The sequence below is a fragment of the Melanotaenia boesemani genome, chromosome 5 (genome assembly GCF_017639745.1).
Source record: "Melanotaenia boesemani isolate fMelBoe1 chromosome 5, fMelBoe1.pri, whole genome shotgun sequence".
NCBI classification, from domain to species: domain Eukaryota; kingdom Metazoa; phylum Chordata; class Actinopteri; order Atheriniformes; family Melanotaeniidae; genus Melanotaenia; species Melanotaenia boesemani.
Genome location: NC_055686.1, coordinates 15,374,789 through 15,398,268, shown reverse-complemented (window position 1 = coordinate 15,398,268; position 23,480 = coordinate 15,374,789). Strand labels below are relative to the sequence as shown.

Below are 23,480 nucleotides of genomic sequence, written 5' to 3'. Positions count from 1 at the left end.
TGTTCTGTATGTTAGAATGCTGGACAGGACAGAGTAAATAAAAAACAAAACAGTTTCTTCAGTAAAAACCTCCCAAATTGATTTTCTTTTAATACTTCCTGGTGAGTACACTGCAGTTCCTTCACACTCACGGACTGCAGTTAGGGGTTCAACTAGCTCGGAGTCTATAAAGAAAGTCTGGGATAATGTACTCTGAGCTAAACATCTCTGAGGTTCAATTTACTAGTCAGTTGCTATGGTAACAGAAAGTGGATTATGTTGAAACTCTGAGTATATTAATGCTGACTTGAGGGAAACCTAGATTTAAGACTTTAGTCTTACTTCAAATCTATTACCATGGTAACTGACCTTTCATTGCTTTCTGGAACGGAAAACCAAGAGTTTCCAGCAACTCAGGGTTAACGTAACATTCTTTCTGGAGCATGTTCTCTCGGCATTCATTGTATACCCTCACAATATATACCCTACTGTAAAGTGCAAGGCTGTGAGTTCATAGTTTTATGTTAAATTCCGCTACCTGAGCAGCTTTCATACCACTGAGTGCATTTGTCAAGTTACATAAAAATATATGTAAATAGATTCACCGTATTTTTGTGATTTACATCTTCATAAATACTGGGTGACAAATCTCATAAGACGCGAAAACAGTCACTAAATAAGTTGTAGGTGTTTATTGTGGTCAGCAATTTAAATATTACATGGTAAGTTCATACAAAGTTAAGCTTTTTATAAACAAATTCACATTAAACACCAGAAACAGAGACAATAGCAACCACATTAAATTTAGTTATACAATGGTCATTAATAATTTATTTAATATTTTTTTCTTTCTAAATGGACCATAGTATAAGCAGGATAATGTCCTCCGTGTCGTCCATAAATTTATGATAATGGCCACCTCGTCGGGCATTATCCCTTACATGTGTTTGTCTGCTAGGTTTGTTATCACACTCTCTAGTTCTCTCAGTTGCTCTTCATGGTCCCTGATTTTTGCATTTTCATTTTTAAGAGTTTTATGCATATAAATCTTCACTGCCCTCAGATAGACTTGTAATTCCTCCACGAGTTCCAGCAGTGGTGGAGAATCAGAAATTTTTTCCCTAATTGATTTAAAAAGAACGTCCATTAGGTTGCCAACTTCCTCCAAGATGTCAGAGCAGAAGACGTGGTCTAACATGCTATCAGTCTGGAAAAAACAAAACAAAGAAAATAAAAATGATTGCGTACAGCATTCTCTGTCAATAAAAATGGTTTGACATGTGAAGTGGTGATTAACTTCTTTTTTCTCTCACCCTTTTTCTGGCTGCTTCATTTTGTAGCTTCCGTATGTTTTCTTTCAGCTCCACCTGCAAGTCCAGTGTGAACATCAACAAACATTTGCATTGAAAGCATGTGCTCATGGCAGCTGCTGCAACTTTTAAAAACTATTAAACAACTATTAAAAAAACAATTAAAAAACATGGACGCCATCAGTATCAGATTCAACTTTTAAAAGTGCATAATTGTATGAAAACATTTTACCATCTGGTCCTGGTCTATCAATGAGCTCCCTGGGCAGACCAGAGTCAACAGAGTGAAAATGAGGAGCAGACTGTTGGTTCTGAAACCCATCCACCCTCTGTTTCTGGACCAGTTTGCTTCAGCCATCAGTGCTCTGAACAAGCCTGTAAACGGAATAATATGATATAATCACTTAATATAGAGTTATATAGGAGGTTAGAGACTTTTTTTCATTTGAAAAATAAGGGTTGCTATATTAATAGCCAGTTAGCTTTATAAAGTACAGTCTTTCTTATCATACCTCAAACTGTAGAGAGAACTGCTCTGTAGGTTATCAGTGACTGGAATGAAGGAGTGACACGCCACAAAATGCTTTATATACTCCTAATGTCACATCCCTAGAGGTGTAGCATGTCTGTGTGGGTGTGTTTAGATTAATTTTAAAACATGCAGAGCAGATCATCATCTGACTTTCATCTTTTACTTTGGCTTTCTCAGAAATCCCCTTTGGCATTTTCACTTCACTGGAACATGCCAGGATCATTTACTGTAAACGCAAATTGTAAAATAACACACCTACACTGCATGTTACAATTGTGAAAGAGAAACTGGTACAAGTCAGACAAAGCATGACAATCATGTCTGCTGGTTTATGAGGTTTAACCTCTGATACTATGACGGACAGCAAATACTTAACACAGCCTAATGAGAAACTGCTATGGTTGGATTATTGACTGGAATGATCTTTGGCTTCAAACATAGCATGCAGAATTTGCAGATAAGTTTTAAAGCTATAGGAGAAAAGTTCTGTTTACCTATGCAATTCCTATGACAATCTCCTGGAAGCATCAGAGAAACATATACCTAATGCTGTCCACATTTATATCATTTTACAATACAGGAACTACATCTTCATGTTGACGAGGTTTTCTCTACCAGCAAAAAACATAGCTGTGGAAAAGTACCTTCACACTGATTAACATTTTTTCTATTCAACCTGTAGATGAACAAGTTATCTATTAGATTTAACAAGCTTATCTTTTGTGACAAATGGTCATTGTAAATATATTTAACCTGGTAGAAAGGATGACATGATCCACTGAAATCTATGTGGAAATCTCAACTGAAGCTCATCTTGCAGTTAACATCTAATCTTAACAGCTTTTGTGATTATGTGATATTTAGATAACTTCATGAACCTAACAGCCTTGCATTATGTTCTTGCCAGTCCAAAAACAATTTAACCACAACCAGACCACACCACATCACGGGGCAATGTATTTTAAAGAAGACAATCAGTATCTGTTTCATATTGTGTCAACATTTAAAGTAGCTGAAACAGCTACAGTAAACAATAAACAAAAAATGTGTGTTTTTATGTATTGTTCAATGCTTATCTAACACTGCTGGTTGTAAATTAGCTCCTGAAAATCTTTTAAACCTTAATTATTAACTAACATACAAGTACAGAAAGTAGAAAAGAAGAAAACAGTTTTGGATTTGTACACTGCTTTAAAAAAAAGGGAACCAGGGAATAAAAGTTCCTTTTTTTTGTTGTTGCTTTCTTCTTTTCTACTTTCTGTGCTGTGATGGACTGGTGTACCCAGCCTTTCAACCTCTAAAATGCTGGGTTAGACACCAGCTGCCCTGCGGCCCTTTACTGGACGAAGCAGTATAGATAATGGACGGATGGATGGGAATAAGAGAACACATAATCATTACAATGTAACTCAAAGTCAGTCACATCTCTGGGATATCAATCTGTCCTATTAGTAAGTAACACTGATTGTGAATCGGTTTCACCTGCTGCTTTACAAATAGAACAGAGAACTGGTGGAAATTAGCAAGACAACCGCATAAAGGAATTGTCCTGCAGGTTTTGGCCATTTCTCTGTCTTCATCCTTTCTGGCTAATTTTTGGTCATGTTTGCATTTTGCCAGTAACACGAGGCGTGTCTGCAACCCACAGAAGTTGGTCAAGTAGCGCAGCTGATCCAGGAGGCCACATCAATATGCGCTGTGGCAAGAAGGTTTGGTGTGTCTCCCAGCACAGTGTGGAGAGTATGGAGGAGATACCAGGAGACAGGCCAGTTTACTAGAGACATGGAGGGGGTAGTAGGAAAACAACAACCCAGCAGCAGGACAACTACCTGCTCCTTTCTACAACGAGGAACAGAAAACCTCCAGCAGGCCACTAATGTGCAGGTTTCTGCTTCAACCATCACAAACAGACTCCATGAGGGTAGTATGAGAGCCCGATGTCCATAAGTGGGGCCATGCAGCTTGAGTGGCATTTGCCAGAGAACACCACGACTGGCAGGTTCACCATTATTTTGATTTCCATTGATCATTCTTATGCTGTGTTGTTTTCAACACATTCCACTAGGATGTTTTGTTAAAGTGTTAACTTTTGTTTTTTTTTTTTTTTTAGCAGTGTATATTTCATGGAAGCTGCTTTTGTTCCACATCTGGATTACAAGTGTAAATACATAAAAATTGATATCTAACTGAATTGTACTTAACAAATTAAGCTGATAAGGCAAACCATGGAATTTGTACTTTTTGCATTTAAATTCAATAATAATAAAAATAATGACTAACTGTCAAAAAACATTGTGAGGAAAAAAACTGTGAAGCATCCAAGTGCAACAATTTGTCAGAGATATACACAACTAAGAGTCCTTTATAAAGAGATAAGATTGGATGAGACAGACTTAAGTGAACGCACACACAGCACTTTGTCAGACATGGAAGTATCATAACAGAGAATATAGAAGTCATAAAAGAAAGGAGGCCAAAGATCTTACCTATTTGGATTGAAGAATAATATTTAATTTTATTTAATTTAATTACACAATTGATACACAAGAATACAAAATCTCAAAGAGACTCATCAAAGGTTTTAATAAAGTGATGATTACAGTAAAAACACATTATAGAACGAGGTTGTAAATTACACCAGGCGCCAAGTGTATAAATATGTTCTATAGTATTTATAAGCCTTTCAGTTCACAGTAACAAACATGAAGTCCCATTTTCCCTTGAAATTTTCTTTATCTAGGATCTAAAAACAGGGAGGAGCATGCAAAGGTGTCATAATCTGCAGACATGGGAACTTTTACAGCTCAACATAATCATCCTGCTGGAAATGGAAAACTTTTAAAATTTCCTTCTGTGCTTCCTCAGTGTACCCTTCTTTTCCTGCAAAGCCCCGTTTCTTCAGGTCCAAGTATGTCTGAAGTTTCTTAAAGGCACGCTCCACAGTATCCAGGAGGTCTTGGCTTTCCAGAGGATGAGATACCATCTTTAATAATTGTAAAGAAGGATAAATGTTCTTAATCTGTTTATCAACTTGGTTAGACACATCCTCAAATCTGTCTCTGTCTTCTGCCTGAAACAGGGAAAAAATACAATTAATTGTTTTTGAGAGTTTTAATTTCATGAATATTTATTGCTTATTGTCTACATGTAAGCAGGTTTTTCCAACTATGTGAACAACTTGAAGACTGATTGGCTCACCTTCTGTCTGTTTGCTCGATCTACTGCTTCTTGAAGGTAATCCTCAAATATTTCCTGACATTTAATCAATGGAAGCATACACAAAGAAAACTTTCAGTCCATAGTAGTCTCTGAGCATATACAAAATGTAGTGTAATCATTTTATATCAGAAAATGTTAAAGAAAAACATCTATACCAGTTTATTCTCATCAGTCAGAGATCTTGCAGCATCCAGTAGTTTTGAAGTAATTTCATTTCTATCCTTTTCTTCTGCCTGATGGAGGAAAAAGAAATTTTAACATATCTTAAAATAAGGTGCTCACCATCACAGTTCCTGTCCTTTGCATCAGTTTGAAGACGTTTTTTTTTTTTTTAATTTAGAAAATGTATATCTTAAAATAACATGCAAGCTTTCTCCAACAAGGAGACCCACCTTCTTTCTGGCTACTTCTTTTATTGCGTTTTGAAGGTTCCCCATGAGCATTTCCTGAAAGATCCCAGAAAGGTAGTAATACATCTCTTTAGGCAATGCAAATAATTGTATATGGTGTAGTGGAATTTTTATTATCAACAGTCAAAGAAGTTTTGGCTGCGCGAGTCTGGGGAGGTACATGTGTGCTTGGTTAATATAGAGCCAGAGCATGAGCTGATAACATCGAGGTCGAAGGTCATTGTAGTAAACCCCTCACGGCCTGGTACAAGGAAGAAAAGAATGTCAAGAAGTAAAAGGGGGAAGGGGAGCTCACTAAATCCTTATCTGGGTACACAGTCATCCTCCTCCCTCAGTGAACCACAAGCCAAGGGTTTTTAACAAAAGTGTAGAATACAAACTATAAGGGTTATGTGTATGAGATTTTCCATTACAATGGAAACAGCCAATATACAAATAAATGTGATAGTTTTTAAATCAAGAATGTAAAAAAAAGAGTCCATTTACCATGCGGTCCTTGAAATCCAGAGAACTTTCAACATAAACCACGCACAGCAGAGAGAGGATGAGGAACGGGCCTTTGGTGGATCTGATACCAGCCATTCCTCTTCTTCCACATAAAACTGTTTTTGTTATTAAAAACACTCTAAGAGCTAAAAGAAAAATGTTTCTCTTCGTGTATAATGAAACATTTTAAAACAGAGATTTTTAAACACATTCAGAATAAACAACCTTTTACAGATCTTACCTGGTGGATGAATAAAACAGCAGCTACTTTACAGGCGATGACTGAAGGAAAGGTAACTTCACAAATGTTTTATACACTCCTCTTTCTACCCCTCTCACGTGACAACTCAGTGGACTTGCTTCTTTACTTTCATTTTCACAGAAGTGATAGGCAAGTTTTTGCTTGTCAAACCACATGACACATACATTCTGTTATTGTCTTTTTTTTTTTTTTTTTTTAAGAAGCTAAGCTAAAATGCATGAGCACTATGTAAAGAATTAAGTACTGATAGTTTCATTTTAACTCTATTCTGCGTGGTGATCTTCTCTTTACCTGATTATGATTATATGTTTGGGAAATTTCTATCATCCATCAGGTCAAAGCAGCTGCCCCTCTACTTTCAGTATATATGTATGACTTTTAAGTTTTAATTCCCTTCAGTGGATTAATAAAGTGATAAAGTATTTTTCATTCTTCATTCATTAATTTTGTGTATTTGTTTGTTTGTGGTTTTCATTGAAAATTTTTACTATCAACACCAGAGGTCAGCACTTCACCATATTACATGTTAAACCTGTTGTTAAGACTCAGATGGCATGTGAATGTCCTTTTTTCAGCTATTTGTATCATGTGTTTATCTAGTAAAACCACATGTACGTAAGGCTATCCTAATATTAGGATACACATTAAATCTAATTTGAATACAGAAGAGGGTTGCACTTACAGCTGTTTTTAATGCGGATTATCAACAGTATTGCCATCCAAAACAGTATTTTGGATGGCAGCAAACATTTATGACACCGCTTTCACAAGTCTTGTTTGGTCTTACATTCTTGTTTCTTTGCGAGCCCCTCCACAATATGTAACACCTGAGGAGGAGCATCCTGTTTTCCAATCAGTCTGAACTTATTTCCTATACAAGTAACCTACAAATTCTGCCACACTCGGTTCTAAGATTAAATATGTTACAGAAAATTACAGTGTACTCTAATGAATCGGGTCTCGGAGCAGCGCAAATATTCACTTTGTCTTGTCAAACGGATTTATAAAAACCCAATTAATTATAAACAGCCATAGTCACACGCACGCACATGCACAGACAGAAAGACGCAGACATGGATTAACGGTGTTTATTTCCTAAAAAATCAATCAGGAAAATTGGCAGGGCCTATTGTGCTGTTTCACCGGGGTCCTGATTTCACAGCCAGCCTCCGTCACCACTGCGTCAGCGCCGATGAGCTCAGCGCTTGTCGGGAAGAGGAGGGGGAGAGAGCGGGTGACCAGAAGGTGGGAGAGAGACCCGGAAAACAAGCAGAGAGAAACGGAGAGAGAGAGGGGTGTTGCCGCTTCTGAGACACACTCACGCATCACAGAGTAACAGCAGCAGGGCGGGAACAGAGCGTCCCTCCATCCTTCTCTGTAGGAAAACAAGGTTGTTATTTTAATTATTGAAACCATACAAACATCTTTTATATTATTAAACACTATCAAACCGAGATTTTTGCGAGATACCCAGCACCTCGCCAACAGGAGATCGACCTCGCCGTGAGCAGAAGCTGGTGTGAGACCCTTTCAGCACCTTGGACAGCGAACATGGCTCCAATGTTGGAGGATGGAGCTCAGCCTGGTGAGTCCGACCAACACGTCCACCCTAGCTTGGATGTTATTTCATGGGATAAAAAAGACGAAAAAATACACAGCCAGGTGTTATTTTCCGATGTTAAGCTGCTTAACTCCAAATGATTGAAGCTCTGCTTCCTACAAATACCCACTCTGGATGGTTTTCATTTAACTCCTTAAATAGTTTCTATTTTGTGCAATATTAGTAAATGAAAGTCACCGACATGTTCTGTGCATAGTTTTTTTTCTAGAAAAATATTGTTTTAAAAAGACCTCCGGACTCCATTTTGCATCGATCCAAAAGGGCGACAATCAATTATCAAGACACAAGTCAGTGGGGCGGATGTAAAGCCCATTTTCACACACCATTAATTCGCTACTAACAATCTAACTTCCTAATTATTTTTATTATAAAACATTAATAGTAAGGTTTTACTTTAATACAAGTAAGACCAGGATATCTCCAGTTTGTTCTGTATTCCCACCGTTCAGAAGATTTCTCACATCCCTCCCGTTGCTTCATCCATCTGTCTGTTGTTGCTTGAAAACAATTCCACCCAGAACTCCAGACTGAATTATTGATGATAAAACGTTATATTCAAGCTGTGATTTCAAATCTGATTTTAATGTTCTTCATATTACGACTCTCATCATAGCAGTGGTTAGAGAACTTGGCTCTTCAGATTGCACATCCATAATAAAATTAGCCACTTGTATATACACTTAAAACATATATAGAATAAAGTATATACAACAAATTCACATCAAATAAAACAGTAATTAAAAATATGAAAAAAACAAACAAAAAAATAACAACATATACTGTAACTTAAAAAGCATTTTGCAGTTGAATAGGAAGGAAAATATTGCTCCTTATTGTAGTTTTATATGTGTCAACATGGCACAGATACATCCCAATAATGTTGACATGAAGGCTGTTATGTGAGGAAAGCATGAATAAATGATCCAGCACACCTGCTTTGACCAGATGAAAAAGACAAGTGATTAGCCACCACCCCTGCAGCTCCACTCTGTCTCTCTTTGTATGGGTTAATCTGAGTGCTTTTCCATTGGGTCACCCTCTTAACAGCAGGAAATGATCTGCATTTCCTCTTTTGAAATTAGCCCATTAAATCTGAATGCACGAGAGGGCAGCGTGATAGCTGTTGAGTCATGGTTCAGTTCTGCAAAACAAAGAACTGAAAACATTCCCTGTAACGTCTAGATAGAAATACCACAGAACTGATGATTACTACTAAGTAGATTCAGGTCCATCAAAGTTATAATTCATGCATTGCAATTGAAAAATGGTGTCCATTTCCTTTGATGTATTTTAATAAATCTTACCCTGCTGTTCAGTAGAATGAATATAAATGAGCATAACTGCATACAAAAATGAAAGGGCTTAGCACATATCTCAGGGCTATTTAACAAATCTTGTTGATACCAGAATTAACCACCGTGCACATGAAGGGGGGAATAATTTCCACATGTTTCTGCTCTTTCTGCCATGATAAATAAACTCTTTTCTTTGTGTATTGTCATGAATGCTCAGGAACTTTGCTTGTGTCCTTTGAAAAGATTCTAGATAACATAATTGACACATGATAATGATGACCCTCTTGTACATTATTGTCCTAATAATTATATTTTCTGAGTTTAGTCATTTTTATACAACCAGTTTAATAAGTTCCTAATAATATTACAGCGTATAGCTTTCCCAGAAGTACTTTACTGATGCCAGCTGTTTCCTGTTCAAATTCTGTATCCATGTTTGGAATATGAACACATTAATTGGGTTGAACAGATTGTGTTGTTTTCATCTCCCTCTGAGTCAAGCCTGCAGCTTGCGTCAGTCAGAATACAACATGGATTCACTTGCATCAAAGCAGCATCACAATCTCCCAAAGTTATAATTTCTGCTTGTTATACAGAAGCTTGTTCCACATGCTTGTTAGTAGCTTGTTAGGGTAGTTGCACTTTTTATTAACTATTTTTGTTCCTCCCTTTCTCCTTGTTCTCTCATTCTGTCCTCCTCTATAGTGGCAGTGCCCATAGGTGTTGCTGTGGTGAGTGTTTTTGGCCTGGTCTTCACCGCATCAGCCTTTGCTTGGATCTGTTGCCAACGCAAAAACACAAAGTCCCAGAAGACACCTCCCTACAAGTTTGTGCACATGCTTAAAGGGGTCGACATCTACCCAGAGAGCCTCAGCGGGAAGAAGAAGTTTGCAGCGCCTGCCACCCCAACGACTAACGACACTAGTAAAACTGATGTTAATGGCAACTGCCACACTGCACCTATGAGTCCGTCTGGCACCACTAAGCTGGCCACAACTCCAAATGGTTCCAGATCGGCTCTGCATCTGGATCTTGAGAAGCGTGACCTGAATGGGAACTTCACCACCAAGCCTTTTCACCACCACCATCAGAAGGTGCGAAGTTCCCCAGACCTGGAACTTCCCTCTCCCCATGCTGGTTTCACCCAGCCTGGTGTGATGGACCGCCGTGACCTTCCTTCACCATCCAGCAACCTCTCCAGCCAGGCACCCACCCCAGCTGTCGACCGGCCACAGGGGGAGGAGAAAGAGGGTGGCCTTGGGACCCTCCATTTCTCCCTTGAATACCAGCCAGAGAGGAAGGCATTCATTGTCCATATTAAGGTAATGTTTGTTTTTAGATGGTGTTGAAGTGTGTTACAATTAGATTTTGACAAACATGGGTGTAAAATTTCTCTTAGTCACTTGATTTATGTGACGTTTTTTGATCCAGGAAGCCCATGGTCTCACCCCAACTGATGAGCAGTCATTGACCTCTGACCCCTACATCAAGCTGACGCTGCTGCCAGAGAAAAAGCACCGAGTGAAGACTAGAGTTCTGCGGAAGACTCTAGACCCTGCCTTTGATGAGACCTTCAGCTTCTACGGGATCCCTTTGGCCCGGGTGTCCGAGCTGGCCCTTCACTTCATGGTGCTGAGCTTTGATCGATTCTCTCGCGATGAAGTCATCGGAGAGACCCTTGTACCTTTGTCTGGAATCGACTTGTCAGAGGGGCGTGTCCTAATGAGCCGAGAGATTATTAAGAAGAATGTCAAGGTAAGCCCTGGAGCAAATGTTTAAACTCCACATGTTTTTTGGTTGTTAGACTCACACAAGCAAATGGGAGGATTTTACTGTATGTGTCTCCTGTTAGGCAAGAAAATAGTTAATGCTGAATGTTGTTAGTGGAGAAGCATGTTTTTAGATATCACTTGACCTCAAATTTTTCTTATAGAAACATTTTTATATCCAAACTTAATCAGTTTATTAAATATTAAATACAGGGACGTCCATTTTGAGATCAATTACCATGTCTAATTCCCAGTAGTGCATTGAGTAGACATGATATCCACACCACCCTTTTATGGATCTGTGGGTAGATGTTCAATGAATTTCTGGATCAGACTGGCTCTTCCTGGAATCTGTGAGGACCACAAACATATTTTCTAGCTCATTTCCAGTATGATTCTTGCTTTCAAAGGAACGTTGCACACTAATGAGAGCAACTGAAGAGAACAGGGTTCATTTACTGTGCCATAGCACCAAGACAACTGTGAGATGAAATACTTATTTGCACTAACTATCTGTAGTTCTTCTTAATGCATCAGACTGAATTTCCCTCATCTAAGGCATCTAAGGCTTTATCTAGTCTATTCCACAAAGTGGTACTAAATGGTTTGATCATGCATTAGCATTCCTCAGCTTGCAGGGGGAATGTGACAGGATTTAAGTATATTCACAGATGTGTAGGCTGATATTATACTCAGCAGAGGTCTGCTATATTTCATGCTCTGTGTCCATGAGGTGGAAGAGGATATGTTTCCTTACACTCCCTGTAGGAATAGAAGTATATCTTTAATATCTTTCATAACCCTTAAGATACAATAAAGTAGCACAGTGAAGTTCAAGAAATGGGAGAATTTGAGAAGTATTAAAGGTTTTTTGGGTTTAACTTTAAACTCTTCATGTTTCTTCTTTTTTAAATGTACTTATGGCAAATCGCATAAATCTTAGATAATTGAATTGTCTTAGCCTATTTTTGTGCATCCAGTTGAAATTTAGTTTGCAAATCCGTAATATGTCCGTGATTTTAGCGAGTGAGAAGACGAAGAGATGAATCAGTTATATCCCAAGCTAAGAAGAATGATATGCACGGTTTCTCTCGTAGAAAACATTTTACATTGAATTGCAATATTTCATTTTGATGGCTTGTACTGTGATTTAGCTCAATGGAACATGGATTAAAAAAAAGAGTTTTGTTTTTACTGTTTCAGCCTGTATTTTGTGTTTCTATGTAGTTTTAACTGATGAGATGCAGCTCTCAGCAAACAGGGTGGTGGCTCTCTTTGTCTGCGTGGCATAGATTTGGTCTACACACTAGTTTGTGTGGGTAGGTGTTAGTGCTCAGCAGTTCATGGGAAAAATACAGCATATATAAGCATCATAACCATCCTCCTATTTTCATCCTGGAATCATTTTTAATCAATAGAGGAACAATACAAAAGCACAACCATGTCTGTATTGTGAAATCTGAATATCAGGTCAGGGCTAGAAGTTGTCTTTGTGCTAGCTCTCATTGTCATGGCAACCATGAGCAGGGGTGGGAGACCCGATTAGGTGTGATCACAGCATCTGAGCCACCAGCTCTCTTGGGTGCAGCCTCAGATGTAGATCTGTATGTGGAGTAGTAACAATGTGAGAATTCCATGGAGAAAAGGAAATTAGGGAAATTCAGTGACATGTATTGTGGTTGTTGGTAAAAAGAATCAACCAAATACACAGGTTATGAGTATTTAGTCATAGAGTTATCAGGGTGGACAGCGTTTACAGGGCAAAATAAAAGAGGCTTAATCCGAAATAATAGTGCCCATGCTCATGAGTTAGCTACTGCTATATACCTACAATGAATATGTAACTCTATATCACTTCTTAAGATTAGTTAACTCAAGAACATATATATATATATATTAATATATATATTAAGATTAGTTTTTAATTTTAATTTTTTTTTGTAATACAATCTTTATAACATACATTTTAAAAATAAGTGGAGTGTTAAGAACATACGGAACAACAAAAGTAACTAAAATACTTTAGTATTAAAAAGTACTTAAGTAATTAAAAAGTAAGCAAATGAATGAATGAATTAATTATTTAACTAATTATAGGAAATGATAAACAATTCTATAATTTTGCATGTTTTTATTTTTTTATTATTTTGTTAAACTCAGTTAACTATAAGAACCAGCCAGAAGCTTCTTTGAATGAATAATTAAATGAAAGCAGTCATAAATGCAACCACATACAAACATTTTTAACAATACATTTCTGAATGTATTTATATATTTTTGATTATTGAATTTTGGTTCTCAGTTAACATAATATAACGACAATGAGTATAAAGAGAAAATAACTTTGCACATATGTTTGCATGTCTTCTTGACACATTTTATTGTTTTGATGCCATTTTAAAGCCTTAAACTATTAAATGTTTTTGCTTGGGCTGAAAGTTAAGCGCATGCTGTTATCTTGTTTCAGTACATAATTCGAAGTTAAAATATTAAACATTAAACGGTGTTTAGTGATAAAAACATGTGTTTAGGAGTGTTTCAAGTAATTTCAACAGATGAGGCTGGTAGAGTTAATGCTTTTTAAAGCTGATTATCAAATCCATTCTCTTCCCTGTCTATTTTCCCATCTTTCATCTTTTTTGACCACCTCATTTTTGTTTTGCTTATTCAACCCATCTCCACAGAAAACCTCAGGCCGAGGGGAATTACTGCTCTCACTGTGTTACCAGTCTACCACCAACACTCTGACCGTGGTTGTTCTCAAAGCTCGTCATCTGCCCAAGACTGAAAACAATGGACCCACAGGTATGTGGATTTTTTAACTGAGCCTCTCAGGATGCAGTCAGTTGGCTTGCTGTAAACACAAATTAATGCTAGTATTTCCTTGCACACAGCCAAGGACAGATCAGGCCAAAATCATCCTGCTCTTCCAACTACTTTAGATGCTGTGATAGTTGGCTTAATGACGCCGTTACTGCACCAAAGTAATCTGATCAGGATGTGATTGACAGCATTTTAGTGACAAGCGCACACACATAGTGTTTACACAGCAGCCTTTTCTGTCCTCATCACTGACATCCATCACTTCCTCTGCATTGATTGCTGTATCGATCTGGCTCAGGAATAATATGCCACTCGGCAACTGCTGCAAGGAAGGACATTTACCATGTTTTTTTTTTTTTTTTTTTTTTGCTTTTCCTTAATTTTGTATTTGCTCTTGTCATTCTTGTCTAGATCCATACGTCAAGGTGAACATGTATCAGGGAAAGAAGCGCATATGCAAGAAGAAGACCCACGTGAAGAAGTGTTCCCCCAACCCGGTCTTTAATGAGCTCTTTGTCTTTGATCTGCCCTCCGAAGAGGGTTTGAGGGACACCAGCGTGGAGCTGCTGCTGATGGACTCAGATAATAGCAACTCACGCTGCCCCAACAATGTTATCGGTCGCCTGGTGTTGGGTACATCGGCACCAGGAACCCCTGGTGAGCACTGGAGGGAGATCTGCGACCATCCGCGTCGGCAGATTGCCAAATGGCACGCCATGTCAGAGGACTAGAGAGCTGGGGTGTTGGTGGATTATGTCATCCATATCTGACCTGGTGCGAACTCGATAGGGATGGAATGAGAATGGGCAGGATGTGACGTCCTGCAGGACAGTACCTTTGGACTTTAAATGAGGAAGGGTGGGGGAAAAGGGAGGGGACTTTTATTGTACTGGAGAGGATCATTTGAAGTGATGTCATCATTAAGCCAATCATTTATTCACATATGTTTGAAGTTATTGGGGTTTAGTTGGATGGCAGGGCATGATGATGGTGACCCCATAGCTTTAAATAATCCCAAAGACTGTCACCAAGAATCACCTGGTAACAACATCTCCATGGCAACAACCAATTGTCACTGTAAATGTGTGCAGTGCAGAATGTCTTAAATGTCGCTAATAGTCTTTTTTCCTCCTCTGCTCCCCTTTTCTTCTTTTTCTTCTTTCTTAAGCTCTTCTTCCTATAGATAGTAACTTATAGAGCATCATATAAAAACCAGAACACATCTGATACAATACTGTAAAAAATGTGGATTATTAAAGTTTATTTTATAATGGCAATGTTTTCTTCTCAAATATGTAGATTTTTTTTATGTTATGTTGATTTGTACTCTTCTGGTTGGTTTGTTGAAATTGTTTTGTAAGTATAAGTGGTATTTCATATATCATGATTTAAATAAAATGAAAGCCTAAATTAGGTGGTTTTGAGAATAGACTGGAACAGATTGAGTGCACAGGGGACAGTAACTGTGGATGCATTTATGTGTGTGTGTGTGTGTTTATGTCTTTTCAGAAGCGTTTTTTTTTGTGCTGACACAGCTGTGTGAGTGTGTGGGTGTAAGATGTGAGCCACATAATGTTTACTGTATGTTTTGTCCCCTTTACTGTGAGCACAAAGACAGCTGAAATGTAAATGTCTGAACCTTATTATAAATATGGCAAGTTCTGAGAAAGAAAGAAAAGAGTTTGAAGTTTTCTTTTGCATGACCAATACTACTACTGAAAGACATTTTAGCTCTTTAAACATTGTGGAAAAGGTTAAAGTTGAGTTTTTCATGCTTTTTGATATTATCACACCCAGATGCTCAATACCACAGCAATTTGAATTTGATAAAGGCCTTTTTAAAATACTATAATAATGTAATTAATCTGCACAGATGTGCCCACCTCTCACTCACAATGATGCCATCATCGGGCTCCTTTCCAAGTTGATGATGTAATAACTGCTGAGTGGCAAAGTGCTCCATGATGAAGTCATTGCGTTTGAATTTAATATCAGCTAAGTGGTTCAGGGAGAGGACAGCTGGCTCAGCAGGCTTCCTTCATTCTTTCTTTCTTTCTTTCTTTCTTCTCTCACCTTGTTCTTCTTCACTGTTTTTGGCCTATGAGCTCACACTCTGAGCCTGCTTTCTATTTTAAAATTCAACCTGATCTCTTGTGATGCAATAAGCTGCAGCATCCCTCATCTCCCTCTAGTCCAGATACTTCTAGCTAAATCAAATTTTTCTTTACTTTTTCTTTTTTAAAATGACATTGTTAGCTGATGCTTTAAGAGGGTGTTCGAACTTATTATCCTGCACGATAAATAGTCTAATGTCAAATGTCCAAAGGGTGTTTTGACAACTGATTTTTGTTATTTAAAGGTACAATTAGCACATTAATAGTCCTAGGTAAAAAAAAAAACACAATGCAAATGTGCAGAGTTAGTCATCTAGTCACAGACAAAACTATAAAAAAAACATTGTATACAACAACAAGATACCAACAAGTAAAAATTTAAACATGTCCCGTATGTAAAAAGAAAAATAACAAGAATAAAACACTTAAGAAAAGCAAGACAGATGTATACAGTACACAGCTATACAATACATATCAATGTGCTGTAGAGCATCTGTAAAGCTGTGGGAACAGATTTGGTTGGTTATTAGCCAGTTTTTGAGATGGGATGTAAAAGTGGTGCATTCTCTGATTACTGGTGGTATTGTGTTCCAGTAAAGCTCAATGAGGACACCAATTCTCCAAAAAAAGTGTGTCTCTGGGGGACCTCACAGTCTCCTCCTCCAGACTTAATAACTAGATGACTAACACGTTAAACATATTTACATATTGTGGCAGAAATAAACTTAGTGATATTATTGTAGTCAGGAAGCAATATTCTTTATTTTTTATTTCTTTTTATACTTTTTACTTTTTAGCCCCCCAGTGGGGAAAACATTGGGTGTTCATGAGTTAGGTATTTGTAATAAAAACCAAACTGTGTCCCTTTCTTAAATATAAATAGCCAAGAAATGATTTTGTTTAAATTATTTTACTCCTAGTACAAATTATGAAATCTTGCAATTTTTTATGGTTAAGCAGTTTGTAAAATACACTTAAGTTGGACATTTAGATACACAATTGTAAAATTTGAAAGACAAACAATATGCTGACATTTAGCAAAATGCTCTTAATGCTCTTTGAACTCTTATTGAATATCATAGCAACGCATTAAAGTATGTGTGGTCCTCATAACTTTGATTCTTGAGTAAGAGGATGCATTAAAATGCTGTTGCTGCTTTGCAGGCTATCAAGGTAAAAATATTATTTCTCTTTTATTTTATAATAAAAGTTATAAAACGGCTGCTTCAAACATTTCTTGTCTCACAGGAGGCTCGTTGTCTTTCATCTAGTCAGAATAAAGCTGAAGTAGGTCAGTTTGAACTCACTGCAGACTTATGTGACTCATAGCTTATAGTGAACATACTGTACACAGGAAGTAACATCACCAAGTCATTAATTACTATTATTTTATGTTATTATTTCTAACTTTTCTGGCCTTGGGGAAAACCCAGGACACACTGGAGGGACTACATTTCTTGGCTGGCCTGGTAATGCCTTAGGATCCCCCTGGATCAGCTGGTAAATGTGGCTGTGGAGAGGAAAGTCTGGGCTTCCCTGCTTAGGTAGCTGTCCCTGTGACCCGAACCCAGATAAGCGGAAAAAAAAAACGAATGTATGGATGCAACTTTTCTGATTTGGTTAAATGTAAGTTTTCTCATACATTTAAAGAATGAGATATTTTTCTAAGGAGACAGTGGAGTCAAAAGCTGAACTGCAAATAAATCTAACAACTTTCTGGCATTGACCTGAATGGTAACTGTAGCTCAGGTGGTAGAGTAGGCTACATACTAAGAGTTTAATCCCCTGTTTTTAAAGTAAAGAACAAAAGGAATATTATTTTAGTGCAGTTCATCAGAAGTAGACTTTATTTTTTCTCTATTTATATTTCAATTCTATAGTATTTAATAAATTAAGTAAATTACATTTTCACATAACCTGTTTCATTCTTGAATCAGATTTCTTGGTCATTTGATACAGAAAACGTTCAATTTGATGATGCCTACCTTTGTCTAGTTGCATTCTTTTCATGTGTCCTTGAAATGTTTCTAGAAGTAAACACCATAATTTAATAAGAATGAAAAATTAGTTGAAAAGAAAAATGCTTGTTGAGCCAGATCCCCAGGTTATCTGTTGATTCTAAATGTCTCTTTCATCATACCTAAACAATGATTGTTTTTCTCCATTTAAGTGAAACTACTGTCAGGTGATATCAGGATTTTAGAGCCAGTCAGATCGCATATTTCCAACAGCCTCTTCAGCCTTTCACAGCCACTCTGGTGCTTTAATGGCATCTTCACACATACATGAGCATGTTGAAATTCACACAGCTCTCGTCCTTAAGATTTCATAGTTCTTAGATAAGTATCACACAAATGATGCAGTTGCCATGACTACTGGAAGTGAGTGAATGTATTCATGGCGTGCTTGATGCTTATGTGACTCTGTGTATTTGTATGTGCTCATTCAGAGTTGTCCCAGTGGGACAGCTGACAGCTGATCCCAGGAGATCAAATCAAAGAGCAACTTCAGTCACGCAGAATTAAACTCTGGTTTTGATACATTACACATTACAAAACAGACATGCTCTGAGTCACACAAACAGATGCACATCAATTTGTAAGCACTATTCTAACATCAGTAGCAGTAAATAAAGGCAAGTTCAGAGATAAAGCAATCACTGTGAATTTACAAAATAACAAAAAAAAAAAAAAAAAACAGTACACTGTCTTTCTTTTCTAAGGTTTTACATATAGCGATGATAACAGAATTATATACCGCTCTTAAAATAAATTAATACAGTTGAACAACAATACATGGTGTATTACAGTTTGTAGCATCACCATTGGCAGCAGTAACTACTTATTTTCTGTAGGACATTATCAGTTTCTCACATTATTTTGTTTTAGTTTTGCTGCAGTGCTTGGGATCTTTATCCTGTACGACTCGGCCTTGTCAGGTTTATCTATCTGATAGATGGCTTTTCTTATGACTCCAGAATAGTTTGGGGTGTGTTTTGTTCAGATGTAACTCTAAAAGTCAAAGCCACTTTTTTTTTTTTTTTGTTTTTTTTTTAGCAAAACTTCCAAACAAGCCACACTTTTTCAGTCTTTTTCTAACTGTTTGGTCATGAACTTTAAACATGTTATCTTTAGGTAACTGATGCCTGTAGAGTCTGAGATGTTGCTCTTTGGGTACAACACAACACATCTTGTCTGTTTTTTTCTGAACTTGCTGAGATGTCCACTTCTGAGAAAGTTAAAAACTATCTTGGATATTTTCTACTTGTGAATAATCACTCATTGTAGAATAATGTACTTGGTATTGTTTGAAAATGGCTTTACAATCCTTCCCAGACTGATAGACTCCACACAAGTAAATTAAAGTATTATCTAATATTGACCATAATACATAGTCAGTCTTAGTTTGTCTGTAACCTGGCTTGAGGCTTAAACTGTTGAGAATAAATAATAACTGAGAAGCACACCTGGAAAAAATTAATCTGCTGAGGGAATTAAAGAAATTGATGGAGTGAGTCTTCAAAGTGACACTCTAGAGACAGAGGAGGTAGATGGATGGTCAGAGGAGGTGTGATAAAAGTCAATCTGTCCAGCTTAGAGGGAAGGTAAACAGCAGTGAACCAAATTCCTGTTAAGTTGAAAAATCATCATAATGGGGAAATAAATTGAGGAGATAATGTCATAAGTCAGTGAATAGCTGAGTGCATGAGTTTGCAGGCAACGATTTAAAGGCCATTTTTGGATAATAAAAAGGCAGCTGAGAAGTGGAATGATGAAGCTCAATAATGACTGAGTACTGAACGTTATTACTGCATAAGAATACAGCAGAGATTTAATGACTGGAGTTTGTGAAATACAGGATTAATGCTTTCCAGCCGAAGGTACCTTAAGATTTCTGACACACTGTGATACTGGGTTATACTTTAAGCACAGAAAACCCCCAAAGAAAAACCGACTCTTTTCTCCACTTATTGTCTTTTTTCCTTCTGAAATTTCCAGACGACAGACTATAAAATATATTTCATATTGTTGCCAAAGCAAGTATTTGTGCAAAATATAGTATAAGTTATACTTTGCCTCATATTTCCTGACACAACATTTTAGATCAAATATTTAATTTCACGCAGCTCTTCATTTCAAGGATGTTCTACTTGTCATGACAGCAGAGGACACACAGCTGACATGGCGGAAGTGATTTATTTCTATAATCTGTGGTCAGTGAGGTATTTCACCTGAGGTGTGTAGTAGACTTGCAAACAGAGAGTACAAGAGAGATGGGTACATCTCTTTCTGGGACAAAGCAGACAATGACATGTGGATAACGAAGATTTGTGGTGGCAAAACTTTAAATCTGCAAAGTCATTATTAAAGAAAAATAAAAAAAAAATCTAACAAATTATTGTTTGTGAACCCTTTTGTTGAATTGATTCTTTATATGACATGGAGCATCATCATATTTCTATTTAAGGTTTAAACATGAACAAAGAAGAACACAATAAATCAAATGAGGTGGAATATAATAATAAATTAATTATTTATTGAGGAAAATTAAAATTGGACTGTATAATTTGTATTCTTCCTTTGATTCTCTATCCCGGCTTAGATAAGGTCTAAGGAAGATTACATAAAAAAATACCAAGATCTTAGAATACTAGGAAACATCCATCCATCCATCCATCCATCCATCCATCCATCCATCCATCCATCCTCTGCTTATCTTGGTTAGGGGCAGTAGCCTCAGCAGAGATCCAGACCTCCCTCTTCATGGCAATTCTTCATTCTCTCAAGGGAAGTGTCGAGGGGACAGCCTGATAAGATGCCAGATGCCAAGCCACGTCATCTAGCTCTTCTTGATGTAGAAGAGCAGCGATTCAACTCCAAGCCCCCCACCCTGGATGACCAAGTTTCTCATCCCATCTCTAAGGCAGAGTCCTGCTACCTTGTGGAGGAAATTTGCAATTTCATTCTTTGAAATACTGCCTACAGCTCATGACCTATAGTCAGAAACTCTGGACCTGCATCATTACCTCACCTCTAGGGTTACAGCCTTGTTGCCATGTTTGCTATTTGAAAATAACTAATTTGAAATAATGCTTATAGGTTAGAAAATCTACAGACATATATGCATCCATCCATAACTGCAACATCACCACAGTGTATGTAACCAGTGACCTCTCTGGCTGCTTCCTTTGAATCATTCATTTCTTCTTTTAGCCTTGAACATCTAGAAATTAATACCATTACTTTATAACCCACTTCTTTCCGTTACCACATCACACAGATGGTTTCAGGCAATTAGTCCAAGAGCTTTACTTTGCCACAAAAATCAAATATCCTTCTTTCTCTACATTATAAGAAAAAAAGAAAAAGAAACTCTGCTGTGGAAACAGTCATCTTAAGGTCTATTTTTAAGATAATAATGGTAGAAAAAATTATAAAAATGTGATGGCTATTTAAATATTCAGCTTCATCCTCTAAGATTCAGAGTGGTCTGAGTCATGACCATTAAGCTTTCTCTCCCTCAGCTGTAATTTTCCAGCATGCTCTCTCTTTAAAAGCATCCCTCAGTCTGTCTGTGTGGAGAAATCTGTCCCCAGTGCACTGTGGGGATGGAGGGGATGAGTCATCATGCAAAAGACCTTCACCCAAGCAGACAGTCGAGGTTCCACAGAAACGCTCAGTGTGTACTGTGGGCATGGGTAAACTCATCCACACATTTTATTTAAAACTATTTAGATCATATTTCAAACAATCCTAGTCATGGCTTATAAAAATGAAAATAAAAAGACTGTGTTTACACAACAACATGGCATATATTCAGTTAGTTGACAAGATTACAAATGTAAATGCTAATTACCTCATTAACTGGGGATGGAGGAATTGGTATTAGTTGGGTTAAGGGAGAACAGAGAAATAGATTAGTTAAGAGTTGGTGCCATTTCAGAAAAGGGCTACAGTTAAGGGCCATGTTTTAGGGAGATGAATGACAAATTCAAGTGGCATGTGTGGTAAACAGAATTGTAAAGAAATATTCTTTTCTTTTTATAATTTATTTAATAACATTTAACTACCAGGCTAATGGCTATTAGTCATTAGTTAGTTTTACAAAAGCTTTGCAGCCACTTGGTCTCCTCTGCCACGGGTGAGTTTATTTTCAATATGCCACCTAAAAGAAATGCTGTCACTGATGAGGAAATTGAAGAAATAAAAAAGTCTCTTAATTTTATGTCTCAAGAAAACACCAATTTCAAAACGACAAAAAGTGATTATGGACTTAATGGGAGAGATTAAAGACCTTCAAAGACAAAATGAGGAAAAGGATAAGAAAATTGTTTGCAGCATGAATATGGTATATGATATGAGCGATTTCTTAAAAACTGAAGCACATATAGATGCTTTCAGGAATTTAGGAAATAGGCTCATCGGACGTCTAGCAGAGTGGCTCCAATTAGTTTATTTTAACTACTGAGAGCCAAGCCAAGTTTCTGCAGGTAAAATCGTGACCACAAGTCATTTCATCGGTTGTCTGATCTTCATATCTTTTGCTGTAGAAGTTAATCTGTTTATTTTTCATTTCAAATAGAACAGTGAGGAATATTTCTCACAGTGTCTCTGTCAATGGAAAATACCAGACAAAATACAGCATAGAAGGCACAGCTGGGGAAGTGTATCGTCCACCACTCCACCAATCAAGACATGGCCTGGGGGTTTTACAACCAAAGAATAATCACATGCAGGATCCATGTGTGTTGCCATAGCAACTTCACAAAGGCCACATGTTCGTCTCCTCGAAGAATAGCAGCAAATGATACAGACAGCAAAAATATGTTGGGTTTCTGTGATTTAGTTGTTTAGGCTGAGAAAACAATGCAACCTGATCATTTCTTGCCTAGACATCACCTTTGCTGTCATGGCAACAGAGCACTGGAACACTTACAAAGTAAAAAAGAGGTGAAGAGCAGAGAAGATAACAAATGGAGGATGACTGTTGGGCAGTAGGCAGAAGCTTGTTAGAGCTGGGAAACAGAGGTGGGGAGAAGAGACTGAGGGGGTGGTTAACTCGGCCAGCCCGAGATGTCTCGCTCTGTCGGGCAGGGAAAATGGAAAGGAGGCAGCGTGAGATAATGGGCATGAAAAGACATGGTTGGCATGACTGCACTGATAAGTTTTTGCTTCCACTGACAATTCTAAATTTTGATGTACTGTCTCCTGTTTGCGTAGGAACATTGGGGACTTTGTGTGGTGGTTTGGGAACAAGCTGAACTGTGCACAATGCAAATGCCTGGAATAAAAGTTGAAAGTGTCTTTGAAGAAGTGAAGGGTTTAAACAGCAAAATGGTGGAAAACAGTGACAGTGTTTTGTTTCCCTGATGGTTTTTGCCTGCAGAGAACTCAGGAGACAGACGATAAGCAAGAAGATTTAAAAAGTCACTTCCTTTTTTTGTTCAGGAAGCCAAATACAATATAATTTATAACAATTTATAACAATAACAAAATAATATATGAGCTGATTTTGGAACAAATGTTTGGCAATTACAGTGTTCAAAGTTTTCAAGAAATCACAGAAAATATGAGCCTGTAAGATGTTTGAATGAGCAAATCATTTGAAAAAGTCACACTTGTACAGTCTTCTTCCTGTATGACTGAATCAGATCTGATGG

General features: G+C 37.4%; 1 protein-coding gene across 1 annotated transcript; it reads left to right on the top strand.

Moving 5' to 3' along the window:
* Nucleotides 1-7,479: 7,479 nt before the first annotated feature.
* On the top strand, nucleotides 7,480-14,699 carry syt4 (synaptotagmin IV). Its single transcript, XM_041986740.1, has 5 exons — nucleotides 7,480-7,783; nucleotides 9,820-10,436; nucleotides 10,546-10,869; nucleotides 13,568-13,688; nucleotides 14,118-14,699. Exons 1-5 carry the CDS (start codon nucleotides 7,750-7,752, stop codon nucleotides 14,435-14,437), a joined length of 1,416 nt encoding a protein of 471 aa, XP_041842674.1. The 5' UTR covers nucleotides 7,480-7,749; the 3' UTR covers nucleotides 14,438-14,699.
* The last annotated feature ends 8,781 nt before the right edge of the window (nucleotides 14,700-23,480 follow it).

Bases quoted from the DNA above. Each gene is read 5' to 3' on its own strand.
- syt4 (XM_041986740.1), top strand. From the start codon at position 7,750: ATGGCTCCAATGTTGGAGGATGGAGCTCAGCCTG. The intron at 10,870-13,567 runs GTAAGCCCTGGA...CCATCTCCACAG, and splicing joins TTATTAAGAAGAATGTCAAG to AAAACCTCAGGCCGAGGGGA. The intron at 13,689-14,117 runs GTATGTGGATTT...ATTCTTGTCTAG, and splicing joins TGAAAACAATGGACCCACAG to ATCCATACGTCAAGGTGAAC.